The 21,526-nt window shown below is 42.3% G+C and overlaps 4 protein-coding genes across 4 annotated transcripts; 1 reads left to right on the top strand and 3 right to left on the bottom strand.

Annotated features, from left to right (window-relative positions):
- Window positions 1-411: 411 nt before the first annotated feature.
- Window positions 412-2,067, bottom strand: PCOAH_00021820 (Uncharacterized protein; the record flags this gene model as incomplete). Its single annotated transcript, XM_020058989.1, has 1 exon — window positions 412-2,067. The coding sequence occupies one exon, from the start codon at window positions 2,065-2,067 to the stop codon at window positions 412-414; it is 1,656 nt and encodes a 551-aa protein (XP_019914396.1).
- A 1,968-nt stretch (window positions 2,068-4,035) lies between these two features.
- PCOAH_00021830 (Uncharacterized protein) lies at window positions 4,036-4,719 on the top strand (the record flags this gene model as incomplete). The annotated part of the gene is made up of 1 exon (XM_020058990.1): window positions 4,036-4,719. One exon carries the CDS (start codon window positions 4,036-4,038, stop codon window positions 4,717-4,719), a length of 684 nt encoding a protein of 227 aa, XP_019914687.1.
- A 685-nt stretch (window positions 4,720-5,404) lies between these two features.
- PCOAH_00021840 (Uncharacterized protein) lies at window positions 5,405-6,874 on the bottom strand (the record flags this gene model as incomplete). Its single annotated transcript, XM_020058991.1, has 1 exon — window positions 5,405-6,874. One exon carries the CDS (start codon window positions 6,872-6,874, stop codon window positions 5,405-5,407), a length of 1,470 nt encoding a protein of 489 aa, XP_019914671.1.
- Window positions 6,875-9,417: 2,543 nt separating this feature from the next.
- Window positions 9,418-11,697, bottom strand: PCOAH_00021850 (Enolase; the record flags this gene model as incomplete). Its single annotated transcript, XM_020058992.1, has 2 exons — window positions 9,418-10,715; window positions 11,298-11,697. The coding sequence occupies 2 exons, from the start codon at window positions 11,338-11,340 to the stop codon at window positions 9,418-9,420; spliced, it is 1,341 nt and encodes a 446-aa protein (XP_019914654.1).
- Window positions 11,698-21,526: the final 9,829 nt, after the last annotated feature.

Here is a 21,526-nt window from a genome sequence, read left to right on the forward strand (position 1 = left end):
CGAATGAGAACAAACAGCCCACGCGGGGAGGTTTCCTTTAATACACCTTTTTACCTAACTGGAATGGGAAAGCTGGTCAAACCGCGAGAGGGCGACTACCGACGTTATAAAAAGGGCAGCATATACACACTACAGTAAACACTTCGGTAGGTAGGGACAAATTGTTAAAAAAGAGGTGGTGGTGGTGTCTCTTGATAGATGACAAGAACGGAAAAGGGGTAGTGATGAACATTGTAGGGACGACAATGGGTAATAAAAATGACGAGGAGTAAAACTCCCCTTGCGGCCAAACAAACCAATTACAGGGGTAGGCACATGTGGAGGAAAAAAAGGCGCGATGCGTATTCAGCGTAATGGCTACTCTGGACCGGCTAAGGAGGGATTATACCAATGGGGCAGCACCGTGTCCGGTCATGCGGGCCACTTGACGTGGAACAACTCAAAGTTGGTGTTCATCAGGAAGACATGGTGACTGGTGCTGAAGAAGTAAATTTTATTAGGAACATCGTGGTCGGCAAAAAATATTTTAAAAAGCTGAGGGTCTTCATACGTCCGCACGCTGTACACCTTGTGCAGCGTCCTGAGGTCCCAAATTTCGATTAAGTTTCTCGTCTTGAGGTAAAAAAAAATTGCCTTATCGTCCAACTGGTCTTCGTTTTCTCCATGAGCAGTTGAGCTCGTACCAGTAACCCCTCCTACCCCCTTGGACAAATTAGCGGAAGGACGAGTTGTCAATTTCCTCCTCTGAATAAAACTCATAAACGCTGATCGGTAACTTTTCCACATGTGCAAAATGCTCAGCGTGCAAATGTTAAGGAGACATATCCTTCCTAAGTTATCCAATGCCAGTACCAAGTTTTGATTCCACGGGCAGATACAGATGTCTATAATTTGTCTCTTCGCGTCGTTAAAGCAGTGCACAATTTGTGTGCTGAGATTATCTGTTACGTTTCCATAAGTATTTGACGTGTTATGTTGTGGGATAATGGCATTGGGTTCTGCCATTTGTACTCCAGTGGAGTTAGATGCAGCACTGGGGGAGGGAACTGACAACGCTGTTGAGGCAGAACCCACTGAAGGTGTTACCGATTGGGAAGTCGTTCCTCCTGAAGAAGGCGATGCAGCTACTGACGCTGTTACCATCGCACCGGATGGATCATTTTTCTTCGTAAACATGTTTTTCAAAAAATTATTAATTCTGGAACTGAGCTTTTCTGATGCTCCAAAATTTTCCTTTTTTGTTAGAAGGTCATTATAAGTAGCATTCTGCCGAATGAGAGAAAGTATCGAAATGGTGATCGTCTTGGATGTGATTACATAATTCGCATTGGCAATTCTATTACACTGTGGCTGATTGGACGTAATAGCATCCGTGATGTACCTAGCCAAGTCATCCCTACTGTAAATGCAATATAACTCTTTTTTAAAAACATCAGGAGAGTAATTATTGTTTCTCAAAAAAATATGATTTATTGTCATATTTTTATTAACGGTGAAGGAATAATCAAGTGGTAAAACTTTTGAATTACTTTCCAATGCTCTTTTAATTAAATGTAAGTTTGTATTTACCACAGTGTTGTTTTCATACACGAAGAGAATATACTCCTTCTGTCGTTCTACAAAAATCAGTTTTATCTTACTGTCTACGAATTTATTTTGCATGCAGATGATGCCTTCATGATTGTACAGGAAAACTTTGCCATTGTTCAGGCCCAAAATAATATGAGGAAAAAAGTTGTTAATAAAAAACAAATTGATCGACTCGATACTTTCCTTCTCACTTAACAGAGGATTGAAGAAATTCAAGTAGACAATATTTTTCTTGTTCAAACAGTATACAATAAAGAACAAATAATTTTTGTTGTAAAAATAGAAAAGCATGTTTATGAATTCTTCGTCTCCGTTTTTCCTAAAATTGGACATGTCCATTTTTGACTCGAAAATCATCACTCGGCAGTTCTTCGTGTTGATGTCTTCCTTCGTTATGCAGTAGTTCCCCTTTACGAAAATCTTGCTCAAAATTTTTATTAAAATTTCGAGCGTGAACACTTCTTCCAGCTTCATCATTGTGTGTCGAGGGGTGGAAAGCTGTACACGGTGTACGATCAGCGGTCAGGCGGCGGAATGGCGCTACCTGCAGGGAAACGTGGGGAATTACCACTTTCCGTGAGCCGATCCCCTTAACGCCACGTCCCCCGATCCATTATTCACCAACTTTCCACCCAAGTGATCAGCATGTGACGTGGTGTACATTGATTGCCCTGGATGGGGCCTTTTTTTTTTCCACCCCCTCCTTAACAATGCTTCCTACACCGCTGCACTATATATGGACACTTCGGTGGAGAATCTCCTTCCACTTTGTGCTTCTTGCAAAATGTTCTTCTCCCCATTTATGTCATTTTGCCGCCTCATCATGGATTGCTGTTCCAGCATGGGAAAGAGTAACGAAAACCGAAGAACAGAGGTAACCACGCTGGCAACACCTCAACGTGCGCCTCGCCAGCAGGCAAAGTCAAATCAAACCTTCCGCCCGTGGGTGAACGCGCAAAAATTGTGCAGAGAACTCCACAGCGCGTTGGAACTAAAACATTTGGAAAAATTCGCTACACTCGCGCTTTTCCGCAGGAATTCCTTTCAGCTTAAATAAATCCGCCGCGCTAATCTTCGTCATGGTTATTTCCCCTTTTTCCCACTTATAATGTTGCAATTTTTTTTTTTTTTTTTTTTTTTTTCCGCTTCGCCTATTTGCGCGGCGTAATACATGCATGATGCGGAGCTGGCATGAATTATTTTTCATGCGTGAAAATTTTGTGCACGTTTAGGCATAATTAAGCAACCTTGCAACCCCAAGGATCAATGTGTTTTCCTTTTTTCCCCCCGTTTGGCACATCACAAGCGGGGTGACTTTACAAGGGTTGCCAATTTTCGAGGGGAAACCCTTTAAATGCGCCCACAGGCCCCCAAGGAGGAAAATAACAAAAGGGGGGTAAACTACATATTTGCGAAAAGAAAAATGGTGTCCACTGGAAAAGGAAAAGATAAAATGTAACACGCTGGGGTGAACTACTTCCATTTCACATTGCGATGGGACAAAAGAATTCTTCAATCGGGAGGCCCCTCCCCCCATGGGCAACACACCTGCCTAAGCAAAATAATGCCTCTTCTCTATACCAATTAGCAGAAAGCGCAATGCTACATGCTTATTTGGCTCATAAGGTTTGAATGGAAACAATGTCTCCTTGCCTGTACGCTGCGCTGATGCCTGTTCGAAAATGTGCAGTGTGTAGGGGAGACCCCTCTCATCTGGTTCGTTAAATTAGAACCCAGGAGGACCCACGGCACACCGCACAGTGAGCAAAAAATCAGTCCACCATGTATCCCATCGTGTAGACTCCCAGGTTATTTCCTACGAAAAACATATAACCTCTTTCCACTGCTAACCAAATGAACGTAAAATGGGGTCAAGCCCCAAGTGCGGAACACCTGCGAGTCTTACTGTGTGCACGCGGTTCCTACGTAAGGCATATAGCTTCAAAGTAGACAAAAAAAAAAAAAAAAAAAAAAAAAATTAATGGCATCCAATTGCGATTGATGAGCCCGAGGAGGGAATTCCCGAATGTCTTTTCCCCTAATTTGGTTTCTTAAGCTTCGTTTCTGTCTCTTGGTTTCTCCATTTTCGCCTCTCCTACCCTAACTTTGAGCAAAACAAAAAGCGTTGCAGAATAGCTTTCCCCCAGAGGAATATTTAATGACGCACAGATGCAGTAATGTGCCGACTATAGCAATGGCTAAGTAGAGGTGTTGAGAGTACCACCCCGGGAAGAGAAGAGAAGCACCCTTCCTCATCCTCCCGTTTTATCATTCGGAGGATCGGCATAACAGGGTGAACACATAGGACCATGATTATCCCCACTATTACCACCCACAGTATCGCCAATACAGCCAAAACCGTCAATAACAATAACGCTGCTAACGCCGCTATAACAGATGACGCCTCCCCCCCTTGGATGAAACGCGCAAATGAACTGATCCACCATGGCGATCGAGAAGATCACCCCGATGAGGGATTCAAAAAAAAAAAAAAAAAAAATCAGAAAAAACGCCTATCTTTTTTTCTTGTTCTTGTTCCTAAGCGGGCTAGTCTGTCTGGGCCCTCCTACTTTCTTCACTTCTGCAAAAGGTATCAACACAGACGATACAAATGGGGTTAACCCCCCAAAGGATGACAAGAATTTAGGTCAAGATAACCAGAAGAATAAAAAGGGGGAAGACGAATCGGACCAGTTTAAGAGCAACAATCATACAAACAAAAGTGAAAATACAGGAAGAGACTTCCTTGACTTATTTAATAAAAACAAAAATGATGGAAATGACTACACATTAAATTTCATAGATGGTGCTTCCCTTCTAAACCCTACAGACATAATTAAAAATGGCACCTTCATATTTGACGCTGTCAATTATTTATTTAAAAAGTTGAAAGAGGGACCCGCAAATGCAGGGAGCCCAGATGCGCATGCCTTACGACCTGGAAAGGATGCCGTCAGTGCGAATGAAATTAAAAGGATAATCCTTATCAAGTTGCTGAAGTGCGTGGCGGTGTTAATTCTGCTCTACGTGGTTATTCGCTTGACCTTCACCTTTATCAAAAAACTTATAAATTTGATCATCCGGTTCATTTTCAAAATTATAAAGCTTTGTTGCTGTGGGGGGGGCTGAGCGGCATGTGTAAGCGTCCGAATGCACACCTCTGTGCGTTTCCCAATTCGCGTTTTATACGGCTCCTTTCCGTTGCACCACATACATGGAGAAACCTTGCTCACACGCTTGGGGGATACTCCGTGAGTGACCCTCTTTTGTTTTCCCCAACCCACGTTACACTGCCAACGTTTGCATTGCTCACTTTTGCTTTGCCCGACTCCCCTTCGCTGGGCACATTTCCCCTTTGTTTTTTTTTTTAATTTAAAAAAATTATACTAAAGTGCAAATTTTTACATGAACTTGCAAAGCAGCTGTCTTCACAACTACGACGCGGTTACTTTTAAAAAACTAAAAAATGGAGAACGACGTACGTGCCAATGGACGGAAAAAAGAAAAAAAAACGCACAAGTCAAACATACAACAATGTTACATTAAATCTTATATTTTGTATAAATGAGAGAGGGAGAAAACTGGGAAATCCTCAGCCCGGCATTTTGGCTAGCCATACGAGGGGGAAGTACACAAAATATGAACAGAAAAAAAAAAAAAAAAAAAAAAAAAATGCACACATGTTCAGGTGAAACATATTCTTTTTTTCTTCTTCAACGCGTCGAATCTGTTAAGTGGTTTGGAGTCTTCTACACAAAGCTGCTTCATCGAGGGGGATTATTTCCCCTTCTTGTGAGAAGCGCTTTTTCCCACGTCACACCTTGTTCAACACGAGCCTCACCTCGATTTCCTTGTTTTTCTTAATCCGACCCAGTAAAGAAAATCGATCCTTTTTGTAAAAGAACTTCTCACTTTCCACATTACACTTGTCGTACATAAGTCTCTTCATCGATTCGTCCGAACAGAAGGAGTTCCCATTTGAGTGCTGACTGTGGGTATTTAATATGGTCGTGTGTTGGGTGCGATCTCGGGTGGATCCTGCCCCTTGTGTGCGTACCTCTTTCGAGTTCACAGGGGAATTGTACGTGGAGGAACTTTTAAGAACCTTCGCACTGGGAGGGGACATTTTCGCGTTCGTTTTACTCGGCTTCAATTCATATGCATCTTCCCTTTTTTCGTTGTGTAGGACTATTCTGTTTGAGGTGTGGTTTGCGCTTGTTGTCAATTTTCTACTCGCTTGATTGCTTCCACTGAGGGTACTTTTTCGGGTCGTTCTCCCTGAGTCGTTCACCCCGCCGCTCGCATTCTTCAGATTGTGGTAGGATCCGTTGACGAGAATTTCGTACTTGCTCGGAGCGCGCCCGCTTACGCTGCGAACTCCGTGAACGTTGCTCACACGGTTAATACCGCCCGTACCTCCAACACCAATGCTGCCATTTTTTATCCCCTCGATGATGATCTTTTTCCACAAATTGTAAGACAAATCCTTCTTCTTACCCTTCGGGTGATTTCTTGTGCTGCTTGTCCTGTGCTGGCCCGCAGGCGGTGATCCGCAGTAGTAACGCAAACAAGAATCCACCTGCCTGTCCTTGTTCACTGGTCTGCACACATAGCTGTTGGGCCCCTTCTTCACAAAACTCACGTTGTAACCATTTCCACACTTGCGGCTGTTTCCGTTTCTACTCTCCGATAGGAAGTAAGCAGCGTGTGTCTTGAGGTACGTACGAATGATGTCCTCCTTGATTTTGTTTGACGGGTCGTCCATGACGGAAGGAAAGGCTTCCCTATACCTGGGGATATTATTTAATATAATATACCTCTCCCTGTTGAATTTTGCATTATTACTAACACTTTTTCTTTGGAACAATTTTCTTCTCGTGAGATGATCGTATTGCTTCATTTTGTTACGTAAACAGTGGGCCTTCTTCCACCTCTTCTTCTCCTCCTCATTGTTGATGCTCTTGGGCAGCTTCACATATTCGCCTATCTTTAGAACACTGTCTAGGTAGTCTCGGCACTTCAGTTCGAACTGGTCAACATTGTTTACGGAGTGGTCTCTCCTCTGGCTTCCACCGCTAGTCGCTGCGCCAACTGCCGCACTGACGATGGCACTCCCCCTGTTACTGCTCTTCTTCCTCGTGCTGACATTCAACACATTCGAAAGGGACTCCCCATTGCCACCCCCATGCTGATTAAGCTTCTTACCCTTCGACACGAATTTTATGGCTCCGTTTACGCTTCTGCTTAGGGCAGTTCCTCGGGTGCTGCTTTTCTTGTCCTGCATGCTTGTCTCCGTCGTTGTAGTGCACCACTTCCTTTTGTCAACTTCGTTGGGGAGTACACACAGGCGCAAAAATGTGTGTGCATGTGCAAACACGCCCGCACGTCGTGCTACATCAACGGTGTGCTGCTCCTATGGGGACCTTCGCAAAGTCGTCCAATAGGACCATGTGTGTGTATATATAGGCGACTCCCAACTGCCAAGTGGAAAATAAGAAAAGAGGTCCACTAAAATGTGCCACTTGTACTTTATTCTTCTTTTTGGTGGGGGAACCTCTAATTTGTTACTGTGATGTGCACATGGTGATTTATTATTTTTTTTTTTTTTTCATACTATCACATGTAATGGCGTGTACTATGGGTCAGCCTTTTCTTTGATCCTTTATCTTCTTCCCGTTGGTGTGTGTGTACGGATAAGAGGCCACTTCCCCCTTTGGCAAAACACGTTTTGGAAGCAGCGATGGGTCCAGTTACAAGCTGATTAATGTGCATTCTCCTTTGCCACATCAACAAATTTTGGGGGGGCTCAGAAAAGGCGGGAGTTTCAAATGGGACCCCCCCCAAAAAAAAAAAACGCAACGGGGAGGGACGTAAGGAGAAGCGAATACTTTGGTGTACCCAAATGGGAACAAACGTGACACCGGGAAGGGGAAACACAAAAACTATATTGAATTTAACAAATTTCCTGTTATGTAAAAAGCAGACTGTTGTTGTCCTGCGCAGGAGTACAGTGAAGTAAAAAAAAAAAAAAAAAAACTCCAAACAGTAAAAGCGAAAATGACAAAGTTCAAACTTGTGGAAACACAAAATGGTTAAAAGGATGGAAAAAAAAAAAAACATGTTCCACCGAAATAGACGAACTCAACTTTTACAATTTTTTTTTTTTTTTTCTTTTTACTGACACAAGTACACAACCACAGATTCGTTATCACGTTCCATTCTTCAGTGTGTAACGCATCACGTTGGAGGGAAGCGTCAAAACAAAGGAAAAAAAAGAAAAGGAAAAGTGAAGAGCAAAGGTCACATCGAATTGCTCGACTTTCAGAGTTTAATGATCATCACATGCGCAGGTGTGGATGTGTAGGTGAGTGTGCACGTGGAGTTGCCCTTTTTTTTTAAAAAATGAATATCCGAAGGAAAAAGCGGGAGGGGAGAAGAAGAAAAGTCATGCAAGAAGAATTTCCAAAGGGTCAGGTTTCTCGCTCGTTCGCTCATGCGACATTTCTGTAAAACCTTTTTTTTTTTTTTTTTTTTTTTTCCCCGTTGTTCCAACAGCTGTTCATTTTGTGCTGACTCAGCTGCGGCAATTTCTTTTGATCACTACGGGGGGCAGATTTAGTGGTTACGTTTGATTGGGTTGCCTTCCTCCACCGCACTTCGCTTTTATTCGTTCTGTTCGCTTTGTTTTTTCCCCGTCCGCATAGGTTGGATTCCCTTTTTTTTTTTCCTTTCTTCCCAGTGTCCCTGAGGGTGTACACAGGTGGTGACGCGGAGCTCTCCCACGCGGCTTAATTCACCATGCAGCAGCGAAGTAACAGCAAAATAGCAGCAAGTTATTTACAAATAAGTCGCGAACTTTTTAAAAGCTGCAAAACGAATGTTGCATAAACTGGATCTGTTTTTTTTTCAGAACCGGGACATTCGCATGCTTCCTTTTTCATACGCTGCCTCGCGTCTACAGGCAGGGGTACTTTGTTCCACCTTTGGCAAAATTCATTTTGGCGTAATTACGGATCAATCGGTGAGTGGGCGGTGGCAATTACTGCCCGTTTTGTCTTTTTTGCGGATGCTAGCAATTGCGTAAACATTTTTTTAACGTCACGCGGGAGTGTCCTTTACGCAGTGGAGGCTGTTCCATTATTTTAGTATCACCCTGAAGCTGCGTCTTTTTGCCGCACACATGATCCGCTTATCTTTGTTACTACCGGAGCCACCTCCACAGGGACCTAAACGGGGATTGACAAAACAGGTCTCCCTCCCCTTCGTGCCACCTGTTCCTTTTGCGGCGTCCCGGCAATGTGCCAAACCGGCCAATCGGTCTATGTTTCGAAGCCGCAGTTTTACAAGTTCGTGTATACGGTTTGGTTAAACTGAACGATGCATGGATAGAGAAAATGGAAACTCACGTGCACGGGGGCCCTGTTTCGTTCTCAGGCGCGTGAAGGTATCTAAGCCGATAAAAACGCGCATAAAAAGATTATTGCATTGGATGAATAAAAAATGTAGATGCTGATGTAGGAACACTTGTACACGCGCACGGCGGAAACAATTCGGGATACCGCTCTGTGCGAAACGGGAGAGTGAGAAGAGAAAGAAGCATGGTGGCTTGGTTGGCAGAACCTGGAATGAACCACCACCCCCGAAGGTTGACGCTACCGTGCTCGTAATAGTAACATGCACGGGGGAAAGTCGTTCCTCCAGTTTAGCAGTTCCCAAGGACTTCATTCTTCTGCACCACCTCCCTTCGCTCAATACGTACTAGTGGGAGAAACAAGTGCAACAGGAACACAGCAGATGGGGATCCCCCATACCCGGTACGGACCTCGCTCAATTTAATTGGTGCCTAAACTTCTCTCCGGCGAAAAGAGCATTGCTTCCAAGGGACTCTTCAATCCTTAACAACTGGTTATACTTTGCATTCCTCTCACTTCTACATGGAGCACCCGTTTTGATTTGTCCAGTTCGGAGAGCAACAACCAAATCAGCAATAAAAACGTCTTCTGTTTCTCCAGATCTGTGTGAAACCATAACACCCCAGTCATTCTTCTGCGATAGTAAGCAAGCCTCAATAGCTTCCGTGATGGAACCTATTTGGTTCACCTTCAGCAGTAGAGCATTGCAGGCTTTCTTCTCCAAAGCTTTGCTAATTCTTGTAGGGTTAGTAACTAGTAAGTCATCTCCCACAATTTGTACGTCCTTACCAATGGATGCTGTCAGCTTGGCATAATTTTCCCAATCGTCTTGATCAAATGGATCTTCTATAGAAATAATTGGATACTTCTTCACCATATCGATGTAAAGGTTAACCAATTCAGCTCCAGTTTTGACCATAGACTTATCATTGTTTGGCGTTTTAAAGTCTAAGTCGTAAGTCTTCGTATCAGCTTGGTAAAATTCCGACGCAGCAACATCCATGGCGATTTTCACCTTTCCTTCATAGCCAGCAGATTTAATAGCACTTACTAAAAGATCCAAGGCTTCATTCGCATTTAATATGTTGGGAGCAAATCCTCCTTCATCTCCTACATTCGTTGCATCAATGCCATACTTCTTCTTAATCTCCGACTTGAGTGTATGGTACACTTCCGCTCCGTATCTTAATGCCTCTTTAAAATTTGGTGCACCAACTGGGACTATCATAAATTCTTGGAAAGCCAATTTGTTACCTGCGTGGGATCCTCCATTTATTACATTCAAACAGGGGACAGGTAAAACCATCTGGTCATTTTTCTTTCCTGCTAACTGGGCTAAATATTTGTACAGAGACACCTTATTCGCAGCAGCTCCAGCTCTACATACAGCCATCGAAATTGCTAAAATTGCATTTGCTCCTAATTTACTTTTGGACCATCCCCATTCGTTCTTGCTTCCATCTAATTTTTCCACCATCAAGTTGTCAATCTTTTTCTGTTCTCTGCAATCCATGCCAATCAACTTTGGTGCTATGTGCTCATTAATATTGTTGATTGCCTTCTGTACACCTTTTCCTAGATACCTTCCCTTGTCATTGTCTCTTAATTCCAACGCTTCGTATATTCCTGTGGATGCTCCTGATGGCACTGCGGCTCGGAAGATACCGATGTTCGTTTCGAGGTCCACTTCGACGGTTGGGTTTCCTCGGGAGTCTGCACGGGGGGGGGAACGGCAAAATGAACAGTGAAATAAACAGTAAAGTGAGAAGGAAAAAACATAGCGGTGGCATCTACTAGGCGAACTACACGGTGTACACTGTACACTTTTCTCCGCTCTGTTAACGTTGCTCCTCTTTAGCCTCGGGGCTATGGGAAGAACACTTTATAGGAATGCTCAACTAGATGCTATGCCCTTGCGTTGGAGTCATTCAGGGGAGATAATCCCTCTGGGTTGCGCATCCAATAGAATAGCTGCCCTGTTCGCCCACACCACCCAGGTACTCTCCCACGGGTAAAGGCGCTCAAAGGATGGCTACTCTATTCGATACGCTCCCCAGAGGGGCGATCCCATGAATGACCCTCTACAATGCACACAAATGAATAGCGCCAATCAAACCACGTGACATACGTGCAGTCACAAAGAAGGTAGAGAAGCACACACGTATAAAAGTGCTACATCTGCCACTGCTTCACTTCGTAAACGTGAGCCTGAGTATGCTCAAAAGTTCTATCCCGTGCAGCTATATGCCAATTCGGGCATAATCACGCGCAGTGCTACATCGCTAAAGTGCTTACCCAAAATTTCACGGGCAGAAATACGAGTAATTACGTGGGCCATTTTTTCCTACGTGTAGATGGATGGTATAGAACTATAGGAAGAACTTCTGGGAGTATTACGTAAAAATGCTATCCCTCTATGTGGTAAAAATAACGCGCTCAGCGAAATAATGATGTGGGAAGAAAGTTTAATAATGCTAGAGATTAATAAAAAGTTTTTTCTGTTTTTTGTTTTTTCTCCTATTATATGCGTGTTTTGCACGTCCGCGTGATAATTTGTAGAGCAATTTAACTTACAAGGAAAGAAAAAAAGTATATTTTTAAAAAAATGTTCATGAAAGAATAAATATCTTTTTTTGAAAAAAAAATGCTACTGTTAAGAGGAAAAGGTGTACGCCTTTTTATATATAAAAAATTGAAAAAAAAGTACCAATTCGGTTGAGTAGGCCCACTTCCCTGATGGTGCACATAATACAATTATTTTTACATGCAATAAATATAGCCTATGTTTTGTCTCCTTCCGATTTTTTTTTTTTTTTTTGTATATAAATAGGGACGACGGCTTATAAATTTGTAGTTCCAGTACAACAAGGGGGTGTTCCTACATGCCCAGCACGTGAGCGACATATTGGATGAGTTATATACGCACCATTTGTATGCGCTATAGTAAGAAGAAAGGGGTTAAAAAATTACAAGGGTGTCGCCATGTTATATTATATTTTTTTTTTTTTTTTGCTTCTTCCACGCCGGCATCCCGAGTGCCACTTTTCCTATGCCGCAAAGGGAACACCACAATATGGAGATCAATGCACCGTTCACGCGTATGCACGGTTCAAAGGGGCTAATTTTGCGCATAAGGCGGCACGTGTCCGCCAGCTCCGCATTCGCATATTCCACTTTCATGTACTCCTATTCCCTCCTGCGCGCGTGAGTACGAAAAAACGCTTTCGAATACTTATGCCACCACTGAGGTAAGCCCTATTATCCAACCCGCTCGCGTTATTTTTTTCCCTCGCTCCCCCACGTTAATTACGCAAAAATGGAGCAACATACAAGTGGCACTTTTTTGACGCACCCCTCCCGCAAGAAGGAAAATAGTTTCGTTCGCGTAAAGGCACATCTCACAAGCTCACATGACACGGCAACATGGGAAGGTGCCACATATCGATAGAGTAAAATTCTCTTCTTCCCTTTTTCAAGCCAAATGAAACTGTTAAAAATGACATTCAAAATAAGTACACAAAAAAGGTACGCGTCACTGCTTTGTATAAAAAAAGGAGGAACATATTTTTCACCTGAGCAGGCAAGGAAGAAGGCACTCTTTTGATAAAAAAAATAAAAAAAAAAATTATTATAGCTACCTTCCCCCTTTGTGAATATTCCCCTCCCCTCCGCATTTATGTGCTTAGGAGGAAGATAACACATTAAGCAAATGGCCGAACGGAATTGTATACGTACATTGTCATGGATCACCTCACGTCAAAATTGCCATCATATAGATGGCGGATTTAAAAGGGGGAGGACATAAGAATAAAAATAAATGTAAATATACATGTATACCCTCAAGGAGGGTATATCCTCTTACATGGTACGAAGCATCCCTACCCTTTTTCGCTCGACACAGGTGAAATGGCAGTCAACGCAGGGTATATGCGCCTCACCCACTTCGCATGCTGAACTGCTGAAGTGTGTAACAGAGCACACTCCCCATTCGAATGAACGAATTGGGAATTTAATTGGAATAGACCACCAACACAGTTGAGTGATAGGAAAATATGCACAAGTACGCGTTCACGCGGGACAAACATGGCCAGTAGGAGGGGCCCGTCATAAAAATGGCATTTAAAGAAGAGGAATAAACAGGGGCTTGGCAAAATTACCCCCACGTCGTTCTCCACCCGTTCTGCAAAAATGTGGATCAGGTGCACCACAAAAGGGGTGGAAAAAAAAAAGCGTCTATCATTACGCAGCATACGGGGTGAAGGTATTTTTTTTTTTTTTTCTTCTTCCCTTTTTCACGCCAAAATGTTCGCACAAAAGTAATTACATGTTAAGTACAAATATGGATACATTCTTAAGAACCGCTTATTATAAAGCACCAATCTGATATAATTACCACTTTAAAAAAATGTAACATCATGTAGGGGATGTGTGTCTGCGTCGGGTCATGCCGCTTCGTTCTGTCTCTCCCCCCCGTCCCTTTTCAAGGAGTATGCCAAACGTAAAAAAAAAAAAAAAAAAAAAAAAAAGTATATCCGCCGATTGGAGATATGTATCTTCCCAGATTTTTTCCCGCATTGTATAATGAATAATCTTCTTAGTAGGAGCCCATCCACCTGTAGTAGTAGCCTCTAAAATGCCGCCTGTTCTTGTACTGCTTTTTGGTCTTGCAAGTGTGTGTGTGTGTGGTGTGTCAATAGTGGTGTGTGAGGGGGTGAACGGAAAGGCACTCGGATGAATGTTCACAAAGGAGAAGCACAACTAGTGTTTTTTCAAAACATCCGTCGCTGAGTTGTTATCCCCAATGGAAAAACTGCCGGGTGCAGCTTAACCAATCCATGTGCCACATGAGGGTGATGCTTAACCCAGTGGGTTTTTCCCACTCTGCACACGCGCGGATGTATGCCAACGGGTAATCTCAAACAGATGCACACGTATACGCAAATTCGCGCACACCGAACGGGCAACGTCCCGTCTAGTCTGCGCGCCGTTTACAATTAATGTTCGAACCTACATCGATCCATCCTTTGCGTTTGTTTACGTGGACGCAGGAAGTGAAATGGGGTAAACAACAATGGTATGAAACGCTTGTGCCAGCTTATCCCAATTACGGGGGCAGAAATCCCCATATTCAAATTTAACAGCATGGTGAGAGTACTACAGAAAATAGTGCGTTACGTATACGTACATAAATGTGTATAAATAGATGTGCTCTTACGCGATAAACTATACGTATGTTTTTTTTTTTTTTTTTTTTAAAAAAAAAAGAAGGGGGTCCCTAAAATATGTTGGAGTTGTTTCAATACAGAGAACGGTTCGAATGAGTAGTCGGCATCGGGCACCTTATATGTGTGTGTATACATATGGAATTCCTTCACAAGGGACCGGACTCTCCAATGATCCTTTTGGTTATCTCTCTGCTGTTTTTTTTTTTAAATGCAGTTTCCAGTTTGCAGTTGGCAGGTTATTGGCGGATGTGCTTTTACCCCTCCTGCACGCTTCATAAAACTTGCAACAACATTAGCTTCATTGCGTTCGCCTCTCAGCCATTTTCTGCATGTGCACGTGCGCATTGGAAAAGGGGTACATCTGCGTCACAGCCACGGCCCCGCTTGGTGGTTCCTCAAATTGTGCACATCGATTAATGGCCCACTTTTCTTTCTTTTTTTTCACTTTTCTAGCGTTGTAGTTGTAACATATATTTTTTTTTTTTTTTTTTTTTTTTTTTTTTTTTTTGCATGTGTTCGTATGCCACGCGGACACACGGCATGCAACATCCAACAGCGCGGAATCGGAACGACGAACGCGCAAAAGTGAGGAAGCGCACAAACAAACAAATGAGCAAAATGGATGCATATGTAAAAATGCAATGAATGAATGAGTACACATTCAAAATGAACGCATATGCAAAATGCACATATTCCAAATGGACGCATATGCATAGAATGAATAAATGCATAAATGCACATATAGAATGAATGTAACGAATGGATAACGAATGGACAAAGGAACAATATTGACTATGGTCGTATGTAATGTAGCATTGGATGTAGCTTTGGGGGGGGAAGGAATTGGGAGGGTGTGCGGCGTCGCAGAGCGACACTCCACCTGATAGAAAGAACACACTTGCTTTTCCTCGACAGAAGCAATGTCCTCAAATATTTTGAAAAAGGGAAAAATGTAATTTAGAAGGATATATCAGATGAGGGCGAACTATGGAGTTATGTGCTGAGGGTATGCACAAAGGAGGAAGGAGGGGGTCTAAGGAGGATCTAACGATGGAAAGGAATGTCTAAGGAAGGAAAGTAAAGGAAGGCCTCAGGAAGGAAGGAAAGGAAAGGAGGATCTAAGGAAGGAAAGGAAGGGAGGGTCTAAGAAGGAGGAAAGGAAGGAGGAAGCAAGGTACTTCCTAAGGGAAGGAAAGTTATTAGGGGTGTTAGGGAAGGTTGTTAAGAGTGGAAGGAAGGAGATCTAAGGAGGAAGGAAGGACGTCTAAGGAAGGAAAGGAAGTCTAAGGAAAGAAGGAAGGTCTACGGAGGAAGGAGGGGGTCTAAAGAAGGAAGGAAAGGAGGGTCTAGGGAAGGAAAGAAATGGTCTATGGAGGAGAAAAGGAGAGTCTAAAGAGGAAGTGAAGGTCTAAGGAAGGAACGGGTCTAAGGAGGGGGAAGGAAGGATGAGTCTAAGGAGGAGGAACGAAGGTTTAGGGTTCAGGGTTTCAGGGTTCAAGGTTTAGGGTTTAGGGATCAGGGTTCAGAGTTTAGGTTTTAGGGTTCAGAGTTTAGGTTTTAGGGTTGAGGTTTCAAGTTTCACGGTTTAGGGTTGAGGTTTCAAGTGTCACGGTTTAGGGTTGAGGTTTCACGTTTCACGGTTTAGGTTTTAGGCTTTAGGGTTCAGGGTTTAGGGTTCAGGGTTTAGTCTTTAGGCTTTAGGGTTGATGGTTTAAGGTTTAGGGGGTTAATCTTCCTAGGTTATGGACAAAAATATGGTCTTGTACTTTAGCCACCCCAGGTGATGTAGGATTAGGCCGAAAAGGTTTATAAAAAAAAAAAAAGAAGAAAGGGAAAGAAAAAAAAAAAAAAAAAAAAAGAAGGAGAAGAGGGAAGGAAGAAGTGCATTAACATGTACCGTATAGTGTGGAAGGAATGTTGTGTGCGGTGTTAGATGGTAGGTGGGTTATTAGGGTGGTGGTAGGTGGAAGGAAGATTTTTAGGTGGGTTGTTAGGTGGTAGGGTGGGAAAAAGGTTGTTAAGGAAGGGTCTAAGGGAGGAAGGGAAGGAAGGAAAGAGAATGGCTAATCGGCTCACATAAAAAAGGGAAGAACATAGGGGGCAGGACAGCATAGGCTCATCTCTGACAAGGAAAGGGATGAGCACAAGTGAAGATATTTGTTCATTGCAAAGTGGAATGCATGAAGAACTGCACGGAGGCATCACTGGAGTTTATAGGGAAGGGGTCTTTCGAACGAGGGAGGAAGAGAAGCTGCCCATGGGGATTCTCTTGCAGAAGGCACTGACGTTGGGTTTGTACGTCTGGCAGAGGTGGGCCTACACCTGTGGGGGGGAGAGAAAGTGCCTGAGGTGGATATCACAGCGGAGCTTCGTGGCGCGAAAGGGGTAAGGTCCTTTTTTGATGGGTACTCAGGGATTTGCCCGAAGAGAAAGGAGCATAGAGAAGAAACATCTCTGCGGAAAAGGGCGGCACAAGGGAAAACGTGGCCAACCAGACCAGCACAACCTACCGGATCCGCGCGATCAACCAGACCAACCAGATCAACGAGGTCAATCAGATACGCGCGGTTTAGGGGGCTCCATTTGGATTCCTGCAGAAAAACGTCTGTCTGCCAAAGAAGAATGGAACTATTAGGAAGCTTCATAAACGGATGGGCTGCTTTCTGTAGGGGTCAGGTCCCACAAGGTTAGAATGACCCATCCTCCCCTCACAACCCCTACAGAAAGCATCCCATCTGTTTACCAAGCTCCTTAATAGTTTCATTCTTCTGTGGCAGACAGATGTGTCGCGCACAGACGTTTTTCTGCAGGAATCCAAATGGGGGAGGCAGCGAAAAGGGATCAAGCGAATGAGACGAACTTATGGTAGCGTCAAGTGGTAAGTAGTGCAGAGGAAGACACAGACTATGGTAGTCACAGGTGGAATAGATGCCACGATGATGGAGGGAAGTGGAATTGATGGTAATGTGTTCCTCACTGAAAACCGCTTTCTATTGGAGATAGAACAGAACCACCACTGTCATTCCTCCACAGCAGATTCCATGTACATAACGAACGACAAGGGGCAGATAAAAAGTGCGAATAAAGTTGTATGTCACGCACCCCCAAGGGAGAGTCACTTCCATCTTAGGGGAAGTAGTGGTGGCTGCACCGATGAAGGCATTACATTCATCGGTCTAGTGGAGAAAATTATTCTTATGCCTCTAGAAGGCGATCATAGACCGGCGCCCATAGGGATGACAGATAGGTTAGCGTCGCATGAGGTGAATGTGTGCAAAGGAGGATCGCGGCCACGAATCAGCGGCGCCAGATCAGCAAACGGAAAGGGAGAGAAAAAAATGAAGAACCAACCACACCATTATATACTCTCTCTTTTCCTTTCTTTCTTTTATTACTTCTTTTACTTCCCTTCTCTCCTTGTACCTTCTACGTGCACACTGCATTCCCTTTAAATGAAAAAAAAAAGCACCTACGCACCTTTTTCTTTCGTATTCCTTAATTTTTTTTCTTCTCTAAAAAAAAAAAAAGAAGAAGAGGGAGAAGAAGAAAGGGAAGAACCTACCATACCACTCTACACCCTCGTTCTCTTCCCTCCTCTTTTTCTCGCGTTCTTCTGAAAAAAGAACAAGGAAGGAATTACTCACGTTTTTTTTTTATTTCTTTCTTTCTTAAAAAAAAAAAAAAAAATTATAAGAAAAGAAAAGACAGAAAAAAGAAAGGTGTATAAGTAGGGTAGGTTGGTTCTCCTCTCTTTTTTTCTGGAAAGAAAGCAGTGTATGAGGAAGTAAGAATATTTCCCTTCTGTTTTAGAAAAATATAGTGCATAGGAAGTGGGAGGTACTTTTTGCAGGAAAAAAAAGGAATAAGAAAAAGAATTAATATTAAAAAGAAAATTAAAAAAGAAGAAAAAAAAAGAAAGACATCTCTATCATCATTCTACTGTTACTTTTGTTTTTTTTTTTACTTTTCCTTTTATTCCTTTTTGCTTTTTTTCTTCTTTCTTTTTTTTCTTAAAAGAAGGAGAAATGTATAAAGAAGATCTCCCTTTTTTTTTAGAAGAATGCAGTGTATGTGGGAAAAGAAGAGATCTTTATACATTTCTCATTTTTTAAAAAAAGGAAAAAGAAAAAAGGGAACTCTCCCCGCAGTATACATTCTATATATGTACAGTTTTTGCATTTCCCTAAAGGAATAGGGATGAATGAAGGAAGGGATAAAATACAAGAAGAGAATAAAAAAAGGGAAGAAAAGATTTAATAAAAAAAAAAAAAAAGGTTAAAGAAAAAGAGGAAAAAGGAGATGCCTAATTTCCCTTCTTTCTCCTTCTTCTTCTCTTTGGGAAATTGTAAATTGTAGGAAGTGTAGTATATCGGAAAAAGAGGGTAGGAAAGCAAGGGAAAAAGGAAGGTTACTTTTCCCTCATCTTTTTTCTTTAAAGAAAAAAAAAGGAAAAAACGAAGAAAGAAAAAGGAAATATCGAAAAAGGAATAAGGAAGGAAGAAAGAAAAAGGAAGGTAAGAAAAATTCCTTTTTTCTCTTTTTTTAAAAGAGAAAGAGGAAAAAAGGGGAAAAAAAAAAAAAAAAAAAATTAGAGAGAAAAAAGGGAAGGAAAGGTAGGTTATTGTCTCCTTCTTCTTCTTTTTCTTTTTTTCAGAAGGAAAGTGGTGTATAAGAAAAGGGGAGAATAAGGAAGGTTGCACGCGCAGAATTTTTCTGTTTTTGTTTTTTTTTAGGAACGAAAAAGGAAAGAAAAGTATGGAAAGAATAAAATTCTAAAAGAAAAATGAACAAAAAGAACAAAAAAAGAATAACAAATAAAAAGATAATAAAGAATAAAAGAAATAGAGGAATAATTCTTTTTTCTCCTTTTTTTTAAAAAGTGCAAAGGAGGTATATGAGTGATTGGGAAAGATAGGAAGGTAGCCTTGTTTCTTTTTTAGATTAATTCTTATGAATAATTCCTTAGTTAAGGAAAAAGTTGAAAAATTGTACGGAAGGAAAGAAAAAAAAGGGAGAAGAAAAACTCGGAATAAAAAGAACCATAAAAGGGGAAAAAGACGACGAAGGTAAAATGTGGACGATTATAGAAAGGAAATGGAAGGACAGAAGAATATATTCGTACAGGGAAGCATTTCTTTAGGGTTGCGGACATGGTGAATTATAATATTCACCTACCAAAGAATAAGTCTAATTGTAATAGGGAAAGTTGGAAAAGTATTTAAGGCTTAAATTATAACAATAAATATATAATCATGGCACCAAGCATAAGGGATTTTCTCAATTTCCAGTTGAAACAGATGCAGAAACATGGGCCTGAAGCTGCTGGTGTAAGGGAAGAATGAACCGCATGAATATATTAAAGGAAGTATGTAGTGCACAAATGTAGGACCGTGGAGTACGCGGAGTTGCACTAATATAAATAAGTACCCACTCCCACTTCCTCCATATCATTGCAGAATCAATTATGGACCAATTTAAAACAAATGTTGCAGGCAATTCCTGGTTACTTGCAAGTTGAAGATAGTAATTTGCAAACCTGGTGTAGTAAGGAGGCCGCGGGTGGTATGTTGGAAGGATTTCAGGAGGATAAATGGGATCCAACATTATGTAAAATGTTAAGTAAATTACTTCTTTGGATGAATGGACGAAATCAGAATGGTGAGAAGCAAACCATGGGAATGGGAACAATTGCTGGGGAAGACATGGAACTTATGTTCCGTTGTATTGCAGGAAATGTAGTGATTTGGGCCATGTTTGGAGAGCATTGTTTATTGGGGAGTACGTTGGATTATGCAACGGGAGCAGTGGATGGAATATTACAAGGGTTTTATAAGGCAGGCGACAATAGGAATTGTGGGAATCATGATTTTAAAGACATAAAAGTTGGTTCACAGTTATTAGGTACATTAGTCAAAGATTGGGTAAATGAAAATAGAACAAAGTTAAGTGGTTACAACACTGTTAAGGAAGGTCAGAGTAAAGTATGCAGTGGTGGGAAGGGGGGGAGTCCTCCTCAGGGGGAGATGGAGGATAGACGAGAAAGTAAAATGAAAGATTTAGTAGGGTATGTTGATAGTCAAGTGAAGGAAATGGAAGAAATTGTTAAGGAGGGAAATTTTGTAACAGAAGAAGCTGCCAAAGTAATAATTAAAAAAGTAGAAGATGGTACATTAGGGAATGATACAGAATTAGGGAAGGAGGTTCAGCAGAAAGTTGAGGAAGAAGTTGCAGCGAAGAAAGCAGCACTAGCAACAACTCGAACAGGTAAGAAATATTATTAAAAATGATATTGAAAGTATTATATAAGGAATAGAAGAGAAATTTCCTAAGAGGTCAGAAAAAAGTCTTAAGGAAAAAATAAGTAGGAACTATTGTGGAAAGGAAGGTTGTGTTAGGTGGGAGGTAGGGTGGAAGGAAGGTTCTTACGGGTGGAAGAAACGGGTGTTAGGGCTGGAAGGAAGGAGATCTAAGGAGGAAGGAAAGACGTCTAAGGAAGGAAAGGAAGTCTAAGGAAAGAAGGAAGGTCTACGGAGGAAGGCGGGGGTCTAAAGAAGGAAGGAAAGGAGGGTCTAGGGAAGGAAAGAAATGGTCTATGGAGGAGAAAAGGAGAGTCTAAAGAGGAAGTGAAGGTCTAAGGAAGGAACGGATCTAAGGAAGGGAGGGGAAGTGGATCAGGAAGTGGAAGGAAAGAATCAAAAATGAGGAAGGAAGGGAATGGTCTAAGGAAGGAGGGTCTAAGGAGGAGGGAGGAAGGAAAGGAAGGGTCTAAGGAGGGGGAAGGAAGGATGGGCCTAAGGTGGTGGAAGGAAGGATGGGCCTAAGGTGGTGGAAGGAAAGGAAGCGTCTAAGGAGGGGGAAGGAAAGGAAGGGCCTAAGGAGGAGGAAGGAAGGTTTAGGGTTCAGGGTTTCAGGGTTCAAAGTTTAGGGTTCAGGGTTTAGGGTTCAGGGTTTAGGGTTCAGGATTTAGGGTTCGGGTTTTAGGGTTCAGGGTTCAGGTTTCAGGTTTACAGGATTGATGTTATATTTCGGATTTATTTTTGAGGGTATAGTAGTAGTTTTCATGGTATTAGAAGTCGGATTTCGGTTTATGGTTTTAGGGTGTAAAGGTATAGGAATCTGATTTCAGGTTTAGGGTTCAACAAATATGGCCTGGTGTTTAAAAGGGGAAGGTAGTTTGAAGGGGATAAATTCATGGGAGACAGGCATTCACGTGTGATTAATTGTTGAGTGGAGTCTAGCGCCCCTTAAGGGGGAAGAACTCCTCGCAGAGGGGGCAACCCGAAACTGGGTCCAAGCGGA

Source organism: Plasmodium coatneyi, chromosome 8 (assembly GCF_001680005.1).
Source record: "Plasmodium coatneyi strain Hackeri chromosome 8, complete sequence".
NCBI lineage: Eukaryota > Apicomplexa > Aconoidasida > Haemosporida > Plasmodiidae > Plasmodium > Plasmodium coatneyi.